This window comes from Cyprinus carpio, chromosome B2 (assembly GCF_018340385.1).
Source record: "Cyprinus carpio isolate SPL01 chromosome B2, ASM1834038v1, whole genome shotgun sequence".
Lineage (NCBI taxonomy): Eukaryota > Metazoa > Chordata > Actinopteri > Cypriniformes > Cyprinidae > Cyprinus > Cyprinus carpio.
Genome location: NC_056598.1, coordinates 15616172 through 15639010, shown reverse-complemented (window position 1 = coordinate 15639010; position 22839 = coordinate 15616172). Strand labels below are relative to the sequence as shown.

The window sequence follows — 22839 nt, the reverse complement described above, 5'->3', positions numbered from 1 at the left end:
CTGGTCACCTCATGGGTTCTGAAAAAAATGAGCTTGGAGGATGGGAAATAAGTCAGAAAATTAGTCTGTGTTATCTCAGTAGGATAGCGCAAGATTGTTTTGGCCAGCTACATGGAGCTTAAATTCTAGATGCTGTCTGTCACTATAAAACCATGAGATGGCCAGTGAATCACACTTTTTCTTTCTCATAATGTTTGAACAGTTGTTTTATGAAGGAAGATTGGTTTGGAAATACAATTACAAGGTTTTAAGAAGCATGATCTTTATTGATTTTGGGGATAAAATATGTTCTACTTTACCTGAACTTTACCTGAAAAGTTTTGAAAAGGCAAATGTATCATTTCATTACATTTTTACTTTATTTTGTCAAAATTCTATCACATTCACCCTCAAAACCCCCAAACCATGTGATATAGATTCAAATATATATTAAACTTTTAAATACCTATGCATATAAATATCTTTTCAAGAAACATTACTCATGTCCTGACAGAAGCAAGATATTCATTTTAAAAATATACCTCTTTTGTGAAAACATTTTCTCAACATTTTCAGATATTAAAGAAAAAACGAATTTTAAATAATTATTGCACAAGCTTTGGTGCTTTTCAGCTTTGTAGCTTCATAATACATGTTTTGTCATTAAATGCAATGTGGATTTTTCCCTTGCAAAACTAAATGTGTGGTAGAATGAATTTACAAGCAGCTGGACTTTCCTTTTATTAACTTAATAAAAATGTAATATTATACATTTTGTATACTTTATATGTTTAATAGAGAATGAGTGAAAAACAAAAGTTCCTTAATAGCATAAGACCTTCTACGATAACCTAGATAAATTATAAACCGACTCTAAACCGCTCAGTACCTCACAGTTCACTTGTTCTTTCTCTCTGTGTATTAGGATGCAGCGCCAGTGCAGTGATGGAGAGATTGTCTGTGTTATACTGACATCCAGCGGTACTACTACTACTACATCAGTGGACGGTGTTTACGTCCATAGCTAGACAATCAGGAATATCGTTTTAATATGTGCTTAACCTTTGCCTCTGTCTTCATGTCGTTCTCTAGAACACAAATTCAGTTCAGCTGAAAAACGGATAGTTTTTGAATAACAAATACCGGAAAATAATAGACAAGAACAGCTAACTTCCTGCCACACTCAATATGGCAGACTTTTGCAGCCACACTTGAACTTTCGGTGCCAACGAGACGTAGTGACGTTCATGGCAAAAGAAACCAAAACTGGCTGAATGACATGTAAACTTAAAGCGATGGAAGAAGCAACAGATATGATTTCCCGCTTTTATTGTAAAATTACTTGACGCTGAGTGCATGAGCGGTGCTCGTGCAGTGAGAAGATGTCGCGCGTTACAGCTGATCTGGAGTATCAAACACTTCTCGAGGTATGTTTACTGTCAACACTAGCGAAGCAGCTGTGGTTTACCAACCAGACTGTAATTGTTCATGAGCTAATAGAATAATTACCGGTAATTACTTAAATATTAAGGATGACATACTGAACTAGATATTTTACTATAGCTGTCAGGTCGTAAATCATTATAAACTCCCTTATATATATATTGTTTCTCCTTTGAATCTTCTCTCATTGTGTTTACTTTGTTTTGGCAGTGGCGATTAGCTGTCGTAATTATGGTATAGGTCACCATGTTAAATTTGTCTTGTTGAGATTGTGGGGCATCAGGATCATCTTATTTACTGATGACTATCTTCATATTTTCTCAATAGTGTAATTACTGTTACCCCAATGAGGTGCTTGATGACATCAGAAAGGTGTCGGCAGATTTCCCACACCTGCAGCTATATGTGGACTATTACTGTAAGTTTATCTTTGAAAGCACTCAAGAGGTCTGGCAACAGATGTTTGTGAACCTGTGTAACGTTAGTTTAATTGATTATCAGTAGTTAAATGGATTAGTGTGTGGCTGTCATTTCACTGTATGGGAATTAATAATTGGGGCTAGATGTCACATTAGGAAATTGTCACAAGGCTTAGACCTAGTTCTATTTCTAGTCTTCTAAATAACTAGGTCCAATAAAACTTTTAATTTAAAACTCAAACAAAATTTAAGATGTTTGTGAATTCTGAACTGAAACTGAAACTTCAATAGCATTTTTATTTTTTTTCGCAATAGCAGTGAACACAGCAAAACCACAAGGGCACAAAGTACATGCAGACAAAAGTCAAAAAGACAATTTTAACCAAATTTCATTAATGTCAGATCAGGGCAAGTTCTAACATGAATTAATGTTATAAATTAAAATAATTAATTTAAACTTTTTTTGTTTCCCAAAACACTAGTTTTTACATTACTACTTTATGTTACAGTAAGAACAGCAAACATAATACTTATTTAATAATTACTTATTTTATAATTACTGTTTATATTTTGCTGAACAGCTCTACATGCTGCACAATTGGTTTCTTTTTTATTAAACTATGTTCAATACCAAGTCATAATGCTTCTTTCAGAATTCTTTGATGAACAGAAAGTTTAAATGAAGCATTTAATTAAAATAGATTAATTGATTACTTATACAATGAATAAAATTATAAATGTCTCTACTGTCATTTGAGCAGTTTAATGGGTCCTTGCTGATTAAATATTTTATTTATTAATATTCAATTCATTCATTCATTCAAGTGTTTAGTTATTTTTTTATTTTATTTATCTAGCTCCAAAGTCCAAACTTCTGAATGCTAATGTAGTTATCGTTTTTGGTATGAATGGGCCTAGTTTGTGCCTATACTGGAATAGACTTACACTGTACACTGTTAAATATTCATTGTGTACGGACTGACAAGTCACTGTCTCCTATATAATCCACAAAGATTCTTTCAAAACAAGTGTATAACTGCTACGAAGTCTTTTTGCTTACTGTGCACATTTTCTTGCATGTGTATTTCCTGCATTTGGTTCTGTTCTCTTTCTACAGTCTATCCCAATAATGATCAAAAGAAGTTGGTTTATTTGGGTGGCACCGTTCCTGTAACATATGAAGGTAACTTGGCTTCAGTAGCTTTACTCTAACCTGTAATTAATCCCTTCCAGAGTTTGTAATTGCTTTCCACCAACTGAAACTCATTAAATATGTATAATGTTATTACAAAGGTGCTACGTACAACATTCCAGTTTGCATCTGGATCCATGAGACCCATCCTAAAAACCCACCCAGGTGTTTTGTCTGCCCTTCACCCTCCATGATCATCAATGCTACAAGCAGCAATGTTGATGCCAGTGGTCGCGTTCTTCTCCACTGTCTCAGCAACTGGAAGATTGTAAGTCAGTTCTGTAGTTATTGCACATTTACTTATTTGAAGTAAAAAAAAAAATTATATATTTCACTCTGGATTTAAATGTTTGATTTCCAGGGCTGGTCAAACTTGTCGATAGTTTTGGAAGAGATGATTGCCGCCTTTCAACGTGATACTCCTCTTTTTGCCACCTATCCAGTCCGAACCCCTCCAATACATTCTCAAGCAAAACACCTGCCAGCTGAACATGGCGGGTCAGTGCTTGTTTGAGTTTCAGTTCAGTCGTTTTTATCAAAAGCATTTGACACTAGTCTCTCAGTTTAGCCCCTTTTGAATGATCAGTGGATACTTGTGTAATCTTCAGTCTTCCTTTTTGTTTGTTTGTGCCGCAGCTGGCCTCATACAGGCAGCAGTTCAGTGCAAAAAATGTCAACAGTTCAACATGGAGCATCCACCTCATCTGTGCCTCAGCATGCCAACAACAGTAAACATTGATTTTCTGCTGAATAGTAGTCCTGCATGAATTGTTCACTAGATTTTCAGTTTTATGAAAAAAATATTTTGTACTCTCTATATACCAATTTTAGTGTCACTGAGATGCTATTGTAATTTTTTATATGTTGAGTTAGTTTTTATTTTTATGTTGTCCATTGCTGTTTTAGCTAAAAATTTAGGAAGCTTGTGTGTTTTTTCATTTTATTTATTTAATTTATTTTATTCAGTTTTATTTTATTTTTAGTTATCTTAGTACATCTATTTGAACTAAATGAAAATGAGAAGTGAAATATATATAATAAGTATAAGAAATATATATTTTCTTAAATTTCAGCTATATGCCAAAGCAAAACATCTCATAAGAGAATTTTAAGTTGTTTTTTATATATATGTAAAAATTATTTTTAGATTTTATTTTACCTCAGTTAACATTTATTTTATTTTAATTAACGGAAAATGTTATTCGCAGTAAATATAAGGCGTTTTGTGCCAAATGACCACCACAGCTGATCACAGTGTGTCAGAGCATGTGTGAATCTATGATCTTTAGTGGGTTGGTAGACAAAGCTGAAATCTCCATCTTGGAAGCAGAAAGCATGCTGATCTAATACAATGTTAAATTTATTGGTTTGATGCCGTAAATTGTTTCAGACTTTCATTTTCTATTCCTGGCTAACCATAAAGTTTCTTTCCCTAGGCCTACCCAAGAGTACAAAGTCCCAGATGAGGCTGAATCAAGCCAGTGAAACAGAGATGAGCAGGGTAAGGAGATCATACACGCAAGAGCTGCTGGATTTCGGGATCACATTTGGTGCACAAGCTTTGGAGGCTAACCACCAAACAAACCCATTTATTTCTCCTGCCTCAGGTAATATATTTTTGTTTTTTTTGTTTTTTTAAATTATTCAGCTGTAATATTTTAAAACACCCTCTTTAATTTTTTTTTTAATTAATTAAAGATTATCTCTGCTTCAGCTCCCAACAGCAATGCTTCTAATGTTGATGACATAGACGACCTGTTCAGAAGCCTCCAATTACAAAGAGCTGTCAACATGTACCAGTTGAGCAACAGGGAGAGAGGTACATAACACATCATTTAGAAGTGTTTTTTAAGACTTCATGAAGTGAGTAAAAAAATGGAGTTTTGGGGAGACAAAATTAACTTCTTGCCATTTATAATCTTTCCATAAAAGAGCCTTTCTCTAAACTAAATAAAATACCATTCATCTACAGATTTTTGTTCAATCAATTGTTCTGTACAATGAAAATGTCCTTTTACATAACAAGGGTTCAAGAGTTCAATAGTGCTCGCTCACTTTTTCAGCAGCCTTGGTTGAGAGCTATTTTTCCCATAGAGATAAAAAAAGGCTTCATTAAAAGACAAAGGTACAATACTGTGTACTTGATGACGTTAATGAGAGAAATACCTACAATTCAATTGGCAATGCTTCATGGGAGTTTGGGAGGGGGGCCACAAAAGAGTTCCTTCAGCATGATTTGCTTGTTGCATTTGTCTGATTGGGGGATATTTATTTGTAAAATCACAGGTCAGGTAGTTTCACACTGTAAATTCTACTTTTTACCATGATTATTTAAAAATTAAGTTGAAATAATGCCATTGGATGGCTTCAGCAAAATATACTTTCGAATAACAACCTCGAAGCTCAACATAATTCTTTCTTTAACAGTTTATAAGGCATAGTTAAAAATCAATTCCCCTACAGAGAAAATTAATAGGATTTTACTTCCGGGACCTTTTGTCCTCGAAAGCACTACAAAGTAGCAAATCAAGCAGCTTAAATATGTTCGACACAAATCCTGTTGTAGTCAGAAATACATTAACACTGGAATCATCAAGCAGTTTCAGTGGATCTTTAAAGAAAATATCAATGAGCTTGACATCCAGTTGCTGTATGTACTTTTCATTGTCTGAATTTAAAAACATATGTATTAAACATATGTTCAGCATAACATGCAAGTGATTATACTGTTTTCCAGTTTGTTCTGGGGCCTCTTACACACCATTGTGTAAAACAATGCAGATGTTACATTGAACTAAAACAGACTTTAATTTTTTCATAAAGATGTTCATCATGCTGGAGGAGCGTGGCAGGATTGGGGTGGTGGAGTTCATTCAGGCTTAGTGGACGAGCATCACAAGGTGGTGGTGAGCAGGCTTCCTGTGGGCATCTCTCCCAGCAAGATGAAGAACAAGCTCACTATCTTCTTCCAGCGGAGGCAGAACGCAGGCGGAGAGGTTCTGGATGTCAAGTACCCTGCAGCACAGCCAGACCAGGCCTGGGTGCTCTTCAGACAACAGAGAGGTACTATGGCACATCACTGATAGGGTTGTGACGGTGAGGAAATTATCCGACCGGTTAATCAACATGTGACAACACCGGTAATACCGGTATCACCGTGGGGGTGGAGGCGTTTCCTCTTTTTCTCACTTCTCTTCACTTTTAAATAGCTTGTTAAAAGCGGTGTGCGCATTTTTCTTTCACTTTCAAATAGAGGCAATTTGGCATAAAGCAGTTCATTTGTTTGAATTCTCCCTCTTTTTCTCGCTTTCCTTCACTTTTAAATAGCTTAGCAAATAGCGAATTAGCGGCAGTTTAGCAGCAATTGCTTGAATGCAACAACAAAATACAATGTCAAACTCACTTTAGCCTGTATATAAAACATAAAACATTAAAAAAGAAAACAAATTGAAAAAAACCAAAAGGACTTCCGGTTATGGCGCGTAGCTGGTAGGACGCACGAGGAGAGCTCGCTGCCAAATCTCTGAATAAATCCTTATAATAGACCCAAACTTGTATGTAGCCGATTGAAATAATATTAAAAGATACACGGGACGAAATGCCACCGAAAGCAACCAAGTCTGGACAACAATCGAAGTCACCGACTCAAGTTGAAGGAGATAGCCGAGAGCAGACTAGCAAACATGGCGATGAGGTACAGAGCGCGGCTACAAACGAAGTCATTTTAAGTGCAATTAACTCTTTGAGGGCGGACCTTTCTAAGCAATCTACCGAAATGCTAGATGCTATAAAAAGCATACAATCCGATTTGGTGGCTCAGTCGAAAAGAATAGGGGAAACTGAGGAGAGAATTTCGCAAACCGAGGAAGACGTCACAGCTCTTCAGCATAAAGTTAAAAAACTGGAAGGAGTAACTTCATTTTTGCGCAATAAAGTTCAGGATCTGGAAGATCGCGGAAGGCGCTCCAACTTGCGACTGGTGGGCCTACCTGAAAAGGCAGAAGGCTCGGACACATGCGCTTTCCTTGAAAATTGGCTCCCAAACCTTTTGACCGGCACTTTCGACTGTGCGCCGGTTATTGAACGAGCTCACCGGATCGGACAAATTAATCCTAACCGCCCAACAGCTTCGAGACCGATTGTAATGAAATTTCTGAATTACAAAGATAAAGAAAAATCTTTGAGAGCAGCTAGAAGGCTTAAAGAGCTACGGTATGAAGGACAACGAGTCAGCCTGTTCCCGGACCTGTCAACTGAGACACGACAGCGACAGCGACAGTTCGACAGTGTGAAAGCCCAGCTCAGAGACAAGGGAATCCCCTACGGCATGATATATCCGGCCAACCTGATAGTCACACACGCCGATCGGCGCCACATTTTTAAATCCGTCTCTGAGGTAGAGGACTTTATTCGGTCAGTGCAAGCTACAGGTTGAACGCTGTGATGCAGGAATCGGATGACGAACTTGAACCCTAACGGTGATTCATTTAGGCGAAGGTAATGCCCAAGGAGGTGAATAACGATGTAACGTTATACTATTCTTGAGTCTGACTGTATTATAAGAACTACAGGTCTTTGGTGTTAGTTTAATTAGTTCAAAACTGTTTTCTTTTTCTCTTTAATATAAAAAAGTTCAACATGTCCATGTATCAAAATAGGTTGGAAAATTATACAGTTCATCATTGTCCACAGTATAAGTGAAAGTTAAAATGGTTAGATCTCTGGTCCAGACCAGATAAGTACTTGGCAGCGAGCCCAGTGGGTATATCGTGAATGAAGGCTCGCAAAGTTTGCTCCATACTATGGATCAAACGTCGTTCATGACTGTAAGTTGGTTATTGGGGGGATTTATGCATTTTGATAGGGGAATGCATTTGGGGTTGTTCTTTACGTGTTCATTAATGGTTTGTTTAAGTGTATGTGTAATCTTTCTTGTGGTGGGGTTTTTTTTTTTTTTTTTTTTTTTTTTTTTTTTTTTTTTTTCCTCCATTGCGGCAATATTTACAGGACAAACCAAAGTAATTAATGGCTAATAATTCAGAGATCAAAATTACCAGTTGGAATATAAGAGGGTTGAACAATCTTGTAAAACTTAAACAAATACTGGGTAAACTGAAGCAAATGAAATCGAGCGTTGTTTTCTTACAAGAAACACATCTGATAAAAGATGATATTGGCAAAGTTACTAAGAGATGGCCGGGACAAGTTCATTATGCCTCTTTCACCTCTCGTGCAAGAGGAGTTATGATTCTCATTCACAAGTCTATCCCATTTCAATTAAAAGGACAATGTATAGATCCTTCAGGGAGATACATAATTCTTAATGGTACAATTCTAACCACACAAATTAATCTAATAAATTTATATGCACCTAATGAGGACGATCCCAATTTTTATCAAAATTTATTTCTCACCATATCATCATACAGTGGAAACTACGTAATAGGAGGAGACTTCAACTGTGTATTGAATCCATCATATGACCGCGCTCCTCAGGAATAGGGAATGCTCATCAACAAACCCAAAGGGTTATTGAAAAATATATGTCGGATTTTTGAATTTGACTGAAATCTGGAGATAACTTAACCCTAACAAAAAAAAAATTTTCATGCTTCTCCAGTACCTATAAAACATTTTCTAGAATAGATTATTTTTTAATTTCAAATAACCTAATTTCAAAAGTTGGTAAATGTTATTATGATAGTATTATACTTTCGGACCATGCCCCAATTACAGTAACAATCCAAATTAATAACCTCTCGTTCTCCGCTTTTAGATTCCGATTCCAAGCGAGATGGCTTCAAGATCTCGATTTTGTAAATTTTATGGACACTAAAATAGATCAGTATTTTCTAGTGAATACGAACCAGACAAGTGCCTCTGTGAAATGGGAGGCCTTTAAAGCCTATATAAGAGGGGAGATACTAAGCTATACAAGGCATAAAACCAAATTATATTATACTCAAGTTGGAAACCTAGAAAAGCAAATTAAAGCAATAGAGCAAGAACTATTTAATAGATATGATCCTCTGAAACAAAAAGAAATATTAATACTCAAAGCCCAATATAATGAATTAACTAGTAGCAAGATAGTTAAAAATTTAATGTGGTTAAAACAGTCTTATTATGATCAGGGCGAAAAAAACGGGAAACTACTCGCATGGAGAATTAAAAAGATTCAAACAGATAGAACAATTAATTCAATTATAGATGAAAATGGAGAGGATATTGTAGATTCACAAGAAATTAATAATGTTTTAAAGGGCATATTATGAGAATCTATACAAATCAGAATACGCAAACTTCTCAGAAAGACAAAATTCCTTTTTGGATAAACTTAATTTCCCTACTTTATCAAATGAGGATAGATGTAAACTGGAGGGAAATTTAAGTATTGAAGAGCTGCAAGAAGCATTACAGTGTATGAATAACGGAAAGGCTCCTGGGCCTGATGGTATACCTGTAGAAATTTATAAAAAATTTGCAGTGAAACTTATGCCCCACTTACTTGATGTATTTAACGAGGCGTTGGAAAAAGGAGTTCTACCACCTTCATTAAGATCTGCAATAATAACTCTTGTATTAAAACCAGGAAAATCTCCCAAGGATAAATCATCTTATAGGCCAATATCTTTAATGTCTTGCGACACGAAAATACTCTGCAAAGTGCTGTCTAATAGAATTGAAACACTGGTGCCCAACCTCATCATGAATGACCAAAATGGATTTGTTATTGGAAGACAAGCCTTTCATAACACCCGTAGGGTATTTAATATACTATACAAAAAACAGAATGCCAAAGACCACGCAGTCCTGTCATTGGATGCCGAAAAGGCCTTCGACAGAATTGAGTGGGGCTATCTATTTGAAACGCTTAAAAGATTTGGACTGGGAGATGGTTATCTTAAATGGATCAGATTACTTTATACAGAACCTCAAGCAGAAGTAATAACAAATAACCAAAATTTCAAAGCCATTTAATTTAAGTAGAGGCACACGCCAAGGGTTGTCCTTTGTCCCCCCAATATTATTTCTATTTGCAGTTGAACCTCTTGCAATGACAATTCGTAATAGTCCGGATGTAAAAGGTATAACAGTAGGAGAAAAGGAACACTGTCTATCTTTGTTTGCAGATGATATTATAGTTTTTCTTTCAAATTTGAAGACTTCTATTCCGACACTTAACAACATACTATCAGAATTTAAAGGTTTTTCAGGTTATAAAATTAACAAAAATAAAAGTGCCCTGCTAATCTTAAATGAAGATGAAAGGATTAATTCTACATATAACAGGCAATTTACTAATACCCCTGAAGGATTTATATATTTAGGTATTAAGATAACTCCTAATATAAAGACGATTATTGCGACTAATTATGACCCATTAGTAAAGAAAATCATAGACTCACTTGAGAGGTGGAAAGCATTACCCATTTCCATTATTGGACGCATAAACATTATAAAGATGTCAGTTCTGCCCAAGCTTTTATATCTTTTCCAGTCAATCCCACTTCCGCTACCAACCTCTTTCTTTTCCACACTTAATAAAACCTTTACAAAATTCATATGGAATGATAAACGACCTAGATTACGCTTATCCCTTCTCTATCTGCCATATGACCGGGGAGGACTTAGAGTACCAAATATTAAACTTTACTATTGGGCAGCCCAACTTTGTACAGCCATGTACTATTTCAAGAATACGGACACCTCTCCGGCATGGGTTGATCTGGAAAACAGTGAAACAACACACTCTTTACAGACATATCTTTATTCTTCCCCAATAAAAACTCTAAAAAAATATACCAAAAACCCTTTTCTTAGAAATACCATATCTGTATGGTATGAAGCACATAACTTTTTAGAGGAAGGAATTAAATTGTCGGGTCTTTCACCAATTTGGGGGTAATTCAGTATTCATACCTGGCAGAAACGATATTGGATTTAAAAACTGGATGCTCAAAGGCATTAGTCAAATTAAAGACTTGTATGAAGAAGGTTCTTTGATGTCCTTTCAGTTAATGGTGAAATACTACGGCCTTCCTCAGAATCACTTCTTTAAATACTTACAGTTTAGGATCTTTGTGTACTCCCAAATGAAAACGTATACAGACCCTCCACTGTCAACTATTGAAAATTACACTTTAAAGCATTTGAACAGCAGGGGTAACTTATCTTCTTTTTACAATTTACTTCTTGAGGGGTCAAAAGAAAATTCTCTATCTTACCTATCTGCATGGGAAAATGATCTCCAGGAAAATATTTCGAAAGAAGAATGGGAAGAATCATGTTTATTTGCCCAAACCCATAGCATCAATACAAGATGCAGACTACTGCAGTATAAATGGCTTTTTAGAACATACATTACCCCAGTAAAGCTAAATAAATTCAATCCAAATATTCCTGACTGTTGTACAAAATGCAGAGAAGAAATAGGTACACTTTATCATTGTATGTGGGAATGTAAAGAGATGCAGAAATTCTGGAAGGAGACTCTTTGTTTGATCTGTCAATTAACAGAAGAAAATGTTCCTCTTGACCCAAAACTGTGTTTATTTCATATGTACCCAAGTACCCTGGTTGTGAATACAAAGAAGCGCAAACTAATAGATTTTAGTTTGCTGCAGGCCAAAACGTGTCATTGCATTAAAATGGAAAGAGACTCAAAGACCCTTTTCTAATCAATGGATCAAGGAAATGTCCTCTAATCTTGCTCTGGAAAAACTGACATACATCATCAAAGGGAGGTTAAAAGAGTTTTTATAGCATTTGGAATTCCTTTCTACACTTCTGCAACCAAGTAAACCCTGACAGGAGAATAGAACTCAAGGAAAATATCAAGGTTAAATAGTAAATTGCTGCTGATATTGTATGTAAATAACTATTCCCTGTAATAACCCTTTTTTTTTTTTTTTTTTTTTTTTTTTTTTTTGGGGGGGTGTGTATATGTTGTAATTTTTATTATTTATTTGTTTTTATTTTAGTTACATATTTATATATATATATATAGATGTATATAGATATATATATATATAAATTTTTTTTTTTTTTTTTTTTAATTAATTATTATTATTATTTCTAAGTTTTGTATGCTGTCCTGGAGTCATTTTGTTTTGATGTGAAGTTCAGATGGTTGGATGTCTTGTTTTAATGTTGAGAAAACCTAATAAAACATATGGGAAAAAAAAAAAAATACACCATGCTATACGGCAGACTATGCCTAATATAAAATAACAAATAACTTCTATAAGTTTAAATAGGTATATAAAACTGGAAATAGGCTAAATAAACATGTATAATAGAGACCTGCCAACCTGTACGCATTTTGCGTAGCGGCTACGGATTTTGACCTCAAATTACTCTGGTACGATGTGTCACTCTAAACTACGCAAAAAGCTAGTGACGCCTCTGTCCACGCGCAGTATTCTAAACAAGCTACAGAAAAAGATGAAGAGTTCAACCAATCAGAGCGTTTTTTGTTGTTGTTGACGTTGTAGGTTATTTGTTTTGCATTTACATAATTTCTGCGTTTTATTTCTCTCCTAGTAGCCTATAGTTTATAGTTTTAGTTCAAAGCGACTCGCCCCGTCAGATGCTCTGACAGAAAGGCTGCGTGTGAGGCTGACAGAGACGCGCTGTTTAATGTGTTTGAGATGTGGTTTTCCTGAATACATAACTTGCATTTCACAGGTATATTCTCCATCTGTAAATGTTAAAAAGCCATGGAAATATTTCCATTTTGCTGTCAGAAGTGCATGAGCTTATGCAGGGCCCCCCCTATTCCCCCCCCCCCCCCCCCCCAAAGTCAATGAACTTTTAAATTGTGGTTGAATAAACGGTATTGGGGGGGTTGAACGTTGTATGCTGTCTGTTATTTTTTTTCAATTTTTTATTTTAATTTTTTTGTGTATTGTTATTGGATAATTTATTTCTTCCTATCTATCTATCTATCTATCTACATGCTTTAACTGATTACAAATTCAACATATACAAATATGAAAGAGACAACATTTAGACATTTATTTTAAGATTTTTTACATTCCACCTTAAATGCATTTTAAATTTTTTTAAAGGGAAAACACATCGGCTCTTGAACAACTGTCTATACTGTTTCCTCTGTTTTATTTTATTGATTGAATGCGATCTTCTTTACCTAATCACCTGCTCCTCCTCTCCCCTCTGCTGACTTTTCTACCCTGCTGCTGCTTATTTACCTCGAATCTGTTATAAAAACATGTTAAGAGATTATATATCACCTCATTAACGTTATGAAATTTGTGTATAATCATCATTCATAAAATTCTAACATAGAGATTATCTAAAGAAATTAAGTATTGAAAACCGCCAGTAGGCGGTAAGGCGTTTCACTGTTTTTAATGAGTTCGCCACTCAAATCGTTCATTCATCCAATTCGTTCAAATGTCAGATTAATTTAGGAAGGAAACAAACAACACCTCGATGTGAATACTTTTGTCATTGATAATTACAGACACTATTGAAAAATAAACTAGCAAAACAGACAGCTGCTTTGGTAACTTGTTATACTGATAAGTAGTTATAGCTAAATACATTGCAATGGATTAGCTAGCTAAAATATATGTGGTGTGTACTTAGCTATTACACAATATTCTCATACCTCATTTTCAGTACATGCTTTATTTATTTATTTTTTTTGCATCGCTCTCTGACCAGCAGTTAAATATATTTCTCCTCCACAAATCACAAACAAATCACATTCAAACAACGTACACACACCATGAATTTTGGATAAGGAGGATGTTATCAGGCAGTGTGGGGGAAAAAAGTGGCATTGCAGACGTGCAATTGTGCAGACGGAAATTTTATGAACGGGTCCAAAACGGAACCCGGGCCGGATACGATGCTCATATGACCGGTCCAAAACGGACCCGGAGCGGATATGCGGCTCATTATCGCGGATCCAAAGCGAAGCCGGGCGGATGTACCCCATTTATGTACGGATAAGCAAACACACCACATCCGTATCCGACCTCATCATCGTATCCGCCGCGGTGTGCAAGTAGACGCAGTTTCGGATCCGCTTTCTGGATCCGTTCCGGAGTTCACTGTACCTCCGCGGCGGATGCGTTTCGTAGTCAGTTTGCTGTCTGGGTAGTCCGCTGTGCTGCGCTTCTCTTCATTTTTGGCGCTAACTCTCCCATTCAAGCACCACTCGCGTTGTTTTGGTGAAAGTGCGGCTCATTGGTTGGGCGTTACCAATCGGTTCAATGGAGGGGGAGTATTTTTTGTCTGATTTATTATGACAAACTCATATTTGATTAGGAACAAAATTTATTGTTACCAAAATAAATGAAATTCTATTTATTTTTCATTTGATCTACTGTGATTTTACATGTTGAAATATTGGGGGGGGTTGTAACTGATGGATTTGAATATTGGGGGGGTTACCTCCCCCCCATAAACTACGCCCCTGCTTCAGGCTGAGTATCCCTGGTCTCAGTGGTCTGTGTTTAACCAGGGGGGACTTCATTTTCTTCATCAACTGCGCACTTGCCTAACGTAACGTAACGTAACCAGGGGGGAAGGAAGTCGACCGGAAGTTGAAGTCGGCCGCGTGCCGCCATCTTGTAGCAGAACTTCACTTGCGTTAGCATCCCATTGACTCCCATTCATTTTGGCGTCACTTTGACAGCGAATAACTTTACATCTGAGGCGTTTAAAAGACTCCATTTTGTCCATTATTATTCTAAAGATACACGAAATATATAAAGGGCTCCATTACCTTCTATGTTACATTATGGCCCCGTAGAAACAGTTTTTTGTAAAAATAGGCTAACGATTGCGTCATAACCACTCGACTCTCTGTCGCACAGTAGAGAGAATTACCGTACAGACAGGAGGAGAAGCTCGCAGGCAATCCTGGGAGACGTCAAGAGATATGGCGTACTGGCGTTACATTTTAAAGTACTATACAAAATAATTAAACAGAATACTTACTCCTGCTCACTCACGCCAAAGAACTCCCCGCTCAAGCTCGCCGTCTCTGCAAGATTAACGATGGCAGTTTGCAGCGCACAGCTACTAGAAGATTTACATCTGTCAGACAGGTTGCTGACGTCATCAAGCTTAGTTTGAGTCTGCGCGTCAGAAACGGAAGTGCTAAAAATCGCTAAAAACGGGCTTCACTTGTCTCAATTGAGTTCCAATGGGGTCGCTGTGTCCATTTCTTTTACTGTCTATGAACGTAACGGCGACCCAAGAGGGTGCCTGCGCCCCCAACATATTTGTCGCCCTAGGCAACCGCCTAGTTCGCCTATAGCAATCGCCGGCCCTGAGCTTATGCTTTGTGATTCTCCGCTAAACTCCACAGACTTCATTTAGAACGAGCGCCACCGCGCGCATGCGCGCCAAACACACAGCGCTCAATGAAATAGGAGCGCAATAACTCTGACTAAAATATACATTTTGCTGAAATGTTTGTAGTTGGACAATAAATGTGACATATGTAGAATTTTAAACCTACAAGTAAGTGTATTTGTATGATAGCACTAACTGTAAAGTGTAATGGGGTAATCAAAAGAGCCTTTTTACTCAATTAGTCTGATCTTTTTATTATTGAAATTTCTAGTTAAGTAACTTTAACTTCTGCTTTAAAAAGGATTATTTTTGTTTTTAGATTTCAATGTTACAATGTAATGTTATTTTAAACCTTTTTTCCACATAATACTTGCCTACACTCTTACATTCACTTTGTTTAATCCAAATACAAAATACAGAGATATATAGGTTACCGTATACCGCAAATCAGCCAAAAAATACAGAGATATACATTTTTTCTAATATCGCCCAGCCCTATACAGACGTGTACTGGAGTTTTAATTTAAGTGTACTGGAGTTTTTTTTTTTTTTTTAAATGGCATTAAAACAAAAACTAAATAGCAAAAATTTACTAAACAGTTATTGTAAACAGTAAAAAAAAAAAACAGTAAGCAGTAAACTATTTACCCCCCAATCCACCCTCCACCCCTCACTGATGATACTCAAAAAAAAGAGTTCCCAGGTTGGCAGGTCTGATAATATATAACCAAATAAATAAGAAACATAGAACGTTTATTAGCAAAACGAGTAAGAAAGCTTGGAGGCACAGCATAGCCTACAGCTTGGTGTCAAATAAAATAAATAAATGACACAAAGTTTAAATAAAGTAGAAATCAGCAAACAATGTGGAACCAATTAAATAAGAAACAAATGTTTAAAAAAATGCTGTTCAAATTCACCTTTAATAAACGGCAAAGGTCGACAGGCTTTTCAAAATCCAAAATATTGCCAAACAGGTGCTTTTAATTTTCGTTTCAGAACTAAATCATTCTCCATCGTCTTGTCTGTCTCACTCTTGTCAGTCAGCTCGACTCACTCTCCTCTCTGGATAAATGAAATCTGATCTGTGATGCGACACTGCATTGAGCAGCCGCGTTTAGTTTTTAATTGTAGTGTCTGTTCTTTTACTGAACTAAATGGTTTTTATTTCTGCAAAAAATCTAAACGACGGTGGGTCGGTCCCATGGTGGGCAAGAGGTGTAACCGGTGTTGCAGCTTAACATCTGTATCACCGTCACCACCCTCTATCGCAGCAAGCCTAATCACTGATAACATCCACTAAAGAAAAATTTACTAGTTCAATGAAGGGTTTACTGTTCTTTGTTATTTTTTTTTCTTCTATTTTTCCAGACGCAGAGCATGTTCTGAGGCATCCTGACAGGGTGATTACAATTAATGATCAGCAATTTGCTATTCAGCTGAAGAGGTTTGAAGACATGGAGGTAAGAGGAGGCCAAATCAGGATAGCCCTTCACCGTTTTTTTACTCACTCATTTTGTACAGGATTGCACTACACAAAAAACCTACTACTGTCAGATCCCAGGTGGTGTCCAAGGTGAGAAAGCTGAAATGTTCAGGAGCATCTTGAGTCTGAAAGGGTGCAGTTTCAGCTCCACAGATGTCCTGGAAGCAGTGCAGTCGTGCCGAGACCTCCCCTCTGCCGTGAAATATCTCTGCCATGATTGCCCTATATGCCAGGAGCAAGTATCTTTTAACAGGGTGAGAATAAATTAATTGTGTTCTTGACCTAACAATATCAAGCTACATCTACCTTAAATTATTAATCATTATATGGTTTTATCGTTATTTGATGATAATAATTAACACACTACTGTTCTAAAGTTTGAGGTCAGTAAGATTTTTTTAATTCAATATTTTTTTTAAATGAAATTAATACTTTTATTCAGCAAGGGATGCATTCATTTGATCAAAACAGTAACAGTAAAGATATTTGTAATGTTACAAAAAATTATCACATTTTCCAAAAAAAAATATTAAGCAGCATAACTGTTTTCAACATTGAAAATAAAGCTGTTTCTTGAGCACCAAATTGGCACATTATAATGATTTCTGAAGACTGGAGTAATGGCTGCTGAAAATCTGGCTTTGCCATCACCGGAGTAAATTACATTTTAAAATATATTAAAATAGAAAGCAGATATTTTAAATTGTAGAAATATTTAAAAAATAATATTTTCATTTTTACTGTATTTTTAATAGAATATATGCGGCTTTAGTGACTTATTTAAAAAATCATATTTATTATTATAAAATGTAATTATTAGAATATAATAAAATTATTATGACTAATGATTTTTAGGACTTGTCGTTGTATTTCACTGGGCCATTACATTTTATTTTATATTTTATATAAAACTCTCTCTCTCTCTGGTCTTAAGACATTAGCCATCCTTGTTGTGGAGCCCTGATATTAGTTATACCATATTATTTTACACGTGGATAATACACAGTAGGCTATCTTTCATTCCTAAATGTAGTATCTGCCTCTCTTTTCTTTTTTCAGATGGTCACCATGACACACTGCTCTTGCACATTCTGTGAGAGCTGTTTTAAGAAGTACTTCTCCTCTGTCATTAAGGAGAAGAATATAGTACATGTTGTGTGTCCCCTCTGTAATCTTCCTGATGTACAAAGAGGCCGCAGGGAGGAGTCTATGGAGTACTTCAGTTTACTCGACACACAGGTGTGGAGCTCCACATGTTTTTTCTGACCATATGAAATTGAATATAGAATATGAATAACTGTAAATCATTTTGTATCTGTAGATCAGGTATTATTTGGACCCCCAGATCCATGAGCTCTTCCAGAGGAAGCTCAGAGACCAGGCACTGCAGGAAATGCCCAACTTCCGCTGGTGTGCACATGTAAGTTCTGTTATTCACAGATATTTTATACAGTATAATTTCAGGTCTGACCATGATAGCGATTTATGTCTGTTTATATCTTTGTAAAGTTGTCCTTGTTTTTTAGTGTTCCTTTGGGCTCCTTCATGAAGCAGACAGGCTGAGAATGGATTGCCCCAGCTGTAGGAAAAGCACATGCTTTCAGTGTAAAAGGCCGGTAGGTTTACATCATATGCCTTAGTCTTAAAACATAAGGGTGAGGTTATTATCTGTCATATAAAGTTCTGTGATGTAAGCTATTAAACTCAATATTTTGTATAAATATTAACTTAAATATTAATGAAAACCAATATTTACACTACCATTCAAAAGTTTGAGGCCAATAAGATTTTATCCAAAGGATAGTAAAGACATTTAGACATTTTGAACTTTGATAATAAGAAATGTTTCTTGATTGTAATAGTATTTTACCATATTGCTATTTTATTAGTTTTTGATTAAATAAATGTAGCCTTGTTATTTTAAAAATGTTTTTTTTTTTTATTTACAAAAATTAAATAATAATAGTAATAATGTTTACCAGTATTACTATGCTTTTGAATGGCAGTGCATATATAAATACATGTTACTAAAATCTATAACATTTTTATATAAGTGTTATAGTTTCTGGGATATATTAAACAGACATTCTAGAAATAAAATGTAGAATTTGGGTCTTTGAATATGTTCGATGTTTGAATATACAAATAAACACCTGAACTAAACAATGCTTACCGTTGAGCCCCTGCACTGTTCTGGTACTTGTAATCTCATATTGATGGAAGCTGTTGGTCTGGGTGTTTGTTGTTTAGTGGGCACCACAGCATGAAGGAATCTCATGCGAGAAGTTCAAAGAGTGGGAGCAACTCAACAGCCCCGAGTACCAAAACTCAAGGCTGGAGCAGCTTCTCAGCAGGAACAAAATAGGTCAAACAAAAACTCTCATTGAAGGTTCTTGGTTCAAAGTGTCTTTTCGGAACTTTCCCAGATTGTAACGTTCTCCTTGCTCCTTTCAGACTGTCCAAAATGCAAATTTCGCTTCTTCCTGGCCAGAGGAGGCTGTTTGCATTTCAAATGCACTCAGTGCCAGCATGAATTCTGCGGAGGCTGCAGTCAGCCATTTAAACAAGGCTCTGTAAGTTTAGTTCTCTCAGCAGTTGTCATTATAGTTACCACAGAGCTCTGTATCAGTTAATGAGCATATGTTGTCCTTGCAGGCCTGTAATTTTTCTAACGAGTGCGGTGCTAAGGGGTTACACGCTCATCACCCTCGAAACTGCCTATATCATCTGAGAGACTGGAGTGTCCCGAGACTACGGAGCCTGCTGCAGGTGACACACGTCTTTACTGTGGTCTAGGATAAACAGGAAGCCACCATTATACCCTGCCACAGTTAAACTGGCTAAACTACTTTTATTTATGTTTTCAGCACTATGGAGTATCACATCCCCTCATGTTCAGCCCAAAAAATACAGCGGGGAGACACTCTAAAGGTACATCTTTTGTTTTGACGTGAATATTGTATGTTCAGATTAATGATGCAGCAAAATGTTGGCCCCATGGAAATTTTCATCCAAAACAGCAACTTTTGGTTCAGCTGAAATCGATTTGGTGACTTTTAATTAGCATTTCTCCAATGTTCAGTTTTGGTGTTTCAGTAATTTCGCTGCATCTCTAGTTTAGATATGTCACAGTACAGTTGAAATACAGTACCTTTATGTGTCCCTTGTAGGGATTTGTGGTGTAATGGAGTTCCAAGAATCAGGAGCTGTGAAGGAGGAGCCATGTGGACGACCAGCTCTCCCAGAGTGCAGTGGTTACTGCATGTAAGGAATGCTTATTCTTATTTATTCACATACTGTGTTCTTTCATAAGTACAACAAACTCAAGAGATTTTCTCAAATGTTATGCTCACTTTTAGGGTGCATTATAAAGAGTGTCTGGTGGAGCTAATAAACAACAATGCACTAGATCCTGTGGTACTGTTAGATGGTGTAGAGTTGAGGGCAGAAATGGACCGCTGGAAAGTGCCAGTCCCAGACAAGCAACCTTTAGAACCAGATCAACGGTACGAGGACAGACTTCGGCAGGTTAGTCCATAAAAGTAAAGCACTGTATTGTTAAACTGTCAAATCCTGTTATTTGAGATGATAACAGTTATTTCGATCAGAGCATTAACCATATCTTGTGTTTTGTGTGAATGTAATTTTTATAGAGCTGTCTACACAATCATTTGGGTGGTGGTGGGGCGGGGGGGTGTTAACCACACCAAACTACTGAGTGCACCATTAAAGTGCCCCTATTATGCCATTTTTACAGTTCCTAATATTGTTTTGAGAGTCTTCTACAGTAGGATTACATGCATGCAAGGTAAAAAAAAAACACTTTAGTTTTCTCAAAATATGCATTTAATATCACCTAATTTTCCAGCGATTCTCAAACGATTCGTTCGAAGCAGTTCAAAGATTCAGTCTCTCTAAACCCCTCCTTTCCGTGAGCCTGCTCTGCTCTGATTGGTCAGATGGCCCAGTCTGTTGTGATTAGTCTATGATGTACAGAGGTGTCGCAAACCAGTGTTGCCAAGTCTGCGGTTTTTCTGCAGAATTGGACTACTTTATCATTGTTTCCACGGGTTGTTTTTCATGTCTGTGGGTTAAAGCGACCCTGATAACGTGATATTTAGCCCCAGGAGTGCGAATTGTACCAGGGGGACCCACCAAAAACGTGTACTTTACCCCCTGGAATGCAATTTTTAATGAGGAGCCCCGCTCAAAATGCGATTGGGCTAGTTTGAGTAGCAATTGGGCTAGTTTTGAGTAGCAATTGGGCAACCCTGTCGGAAACAATATGCCTATTTCAATAGTTCTGTATTTTGAACGCTCAATAGAAAATATAAACATCCATTATTTATCATACTTACAGGTTGTGATTCAGTGCAGCAGCTGGTCCAAATAAACAGGATACTGATCCATCTTTCAACAGCAAGCATTTTGTGAATCCTGTGTTGAACTCCCCGAGATTAGAGAAGCAGTCGTCAGTAAAATTACATGTTTGTGGGCGGGGTCAGGTTGTTCGTGGCCGGCCAACGTATAACATAGGCACGCATTATGCAAATGTATTACCCCGTGACGTGTAGCCATCACAGAAGTGGGATTCGAATTACGACTCGTTTAGGCTGTACTGAGTCGATTCTTTCTTTTGGAAGGCAATAACTTTATTTATCGTGCACTTTCAGCTTTACAACTTTGCAGATAGTTTACATTCACATACAGCTACATTACACACTGCATGAAAGGCAATTTTGGAAATGGCATGATAGCGGCACTTTAAAAAGATTACATATTAAACTATTAAATATTTTATATATTTGTAATTATTTTGAGATTTTAAATATTCTACCTAGCAGTATTTGTTTTACAATCAATTAAATCAATTCACTTGTACATACAATGCATATAGGTTGACACTGTGACATTGAAATTATGTATATGACAATTAAGTCAGTAAATTTGATGATTGTGCCCTTTCTCAAATAAAGTGTTGTATCCTCCCTTCTCTCCTTTAAAAACTTCTTTTTACCAACGTACCTTGTTGTTGACATGTTTATCTAAATCCTCTCCGTATCTCTAGCCTAACTTTGTAAGCAACCTCTATATATTACTTGCAGCCTTGGTGTGTTTACTGTGCTTTCATGGTGATATTTTTTTGGTTCTGTTCCTTAAACCTGACAGTGTAAAGTAACCTTGGGTGTTGGAAAGGTGCTATATAAATAAAAATGATGATTATTACTATTATCCTTTCAGGTCCTAAAACAGAGGGTTAGTCTGTCCAGCGGGGCAGCTACTGGATTGATGGCAGCTGCTCCTCCCACACCATCCCCCTCTTCTCCTCCTGCAGCCGGAGCTCCATGGTTCTCCATCTTAAACCGGGCCGTTCCTGAGGACTCCCAGCATCTACTGCTGCTGACTGATTAAAGAGCATATCAGAGCGCATGGACTTGATATGCAACTCTGCTGTCATTGATAACATTAACATAGTGACAACTTTGGATTCAGCCAAATTGTTTTTCCAATACATTATTATGAAAAAAGAACGTCTTTCTTACCCCTACACAATTTTAATGTAATGCCAGATGGAAATTATGCTTAAGAATGAGCAGAGCAACCAGCAATGACGCAGGAATTTTATCAGTTTTTACAATATGAGCACTAACGTTTCTGTATCATACTTAATATATTTACAACATATAAGCTTGTGGTTTTCAAAACTACTTAAGTTCTCTAATTGTTGGCATTGAGGATCTACTTGTACTTGTGCTAACTGTTTTATATAAATTGTGTTTTAAATCAGCTTTATACAGTATATGCATTATACTGGGCACACATTTGCACTTTTGGACCTTGTGAAATGGGTATTAGCATGATCCATAAGACATGTGAGAGGTTATATGTTGCTGATATGGTTATTTTACTGTGTGAATAACTGTGAATATAAAACATTTATTTTCTCACAGTCTCATTTTTTCTGTTTACAAAATAGCATGGCA

The 22839-nt window shown here is 36.5% G+C and overlaps 1 protein-coding gene across 2 annotated transcripts; it reads left to right on the top strand.

Moving 5' to 3' along the window:
• Window positions 1-1178: 1178 nt before the first annotated feature.
• On the top strand, window positions 1179-22800 carry LOC109106128. Of its 2 annotated transcripts, none has more exons than XM_042718311.1 (21): window positions 1179-1406; window positions 1750-1840; window positions 2959-3024; window positions 3135-3301; window positions 3395-3531; window positions 3670-3761; window positions 4470-4640; window positions 4748-4852; window positions 5857-6096; window positions 16741-16772; window positions 16894-17109; window positions 17915-18094; window positions 18177-18275; window positions 18382-18471; window positions 19106-19220; window positions 19310-19428; window positions 19511-19624; window positions 19723-19786; window positions 20026-20119; window positions 20215-20383; window positions 22097-22800. In XM_042718311.1, the coding sequence occupies exons 1-21, from the start codon at window positions 1362-1364 to the stop codon at window positions 22265-22267; spliced, it is 2577 nt and encodes an 858-aa protein (XP_042574245.1). In that variant the 5' UTR covers window positions 1179-1361; the 3' UTR covers window positions 22268-22800. The 2 variants fall into 2 exon arrangements, with proteins under 2 accessions (XP_042574245.1, XP_042574244.1); XM_042718310.1 differs by having other exon boundaries at window positions 1181-1406; window positions 16741-16832; window positions 16927-17109.
• The last annotated feature ends 39 nt before the right edge of the window (window positions 22801-22839 follow it).

What these genes read in the sequence shown, in the direction of transcription:
- LOC109106128 (XM_042718310.1), top strand. Translation starts at nt 1,362, where the DNA reads ATGTCGCGCGTTACAGCTGATCTGGAGTATCAAACACTTCTCGAG. An exon ending in ATTTATTTCTCCTGCCTCAG is followed by an intron (nt 4,641 to 4,747) that starts GTAATATATTTT and finishes TCTCTGCTTCAG; the next exon opens with CTCCCAACAGCAATGCTTCT. An exon ending in GCTCTTCAGACAACAGAGAG is followed by an intron (nt 6,097 to 16,740) that starts GTACTATGGCAC and finishes CTATTTTTCCAG; the next exon opens with ACGCAGAGCATGTTCTGAGG.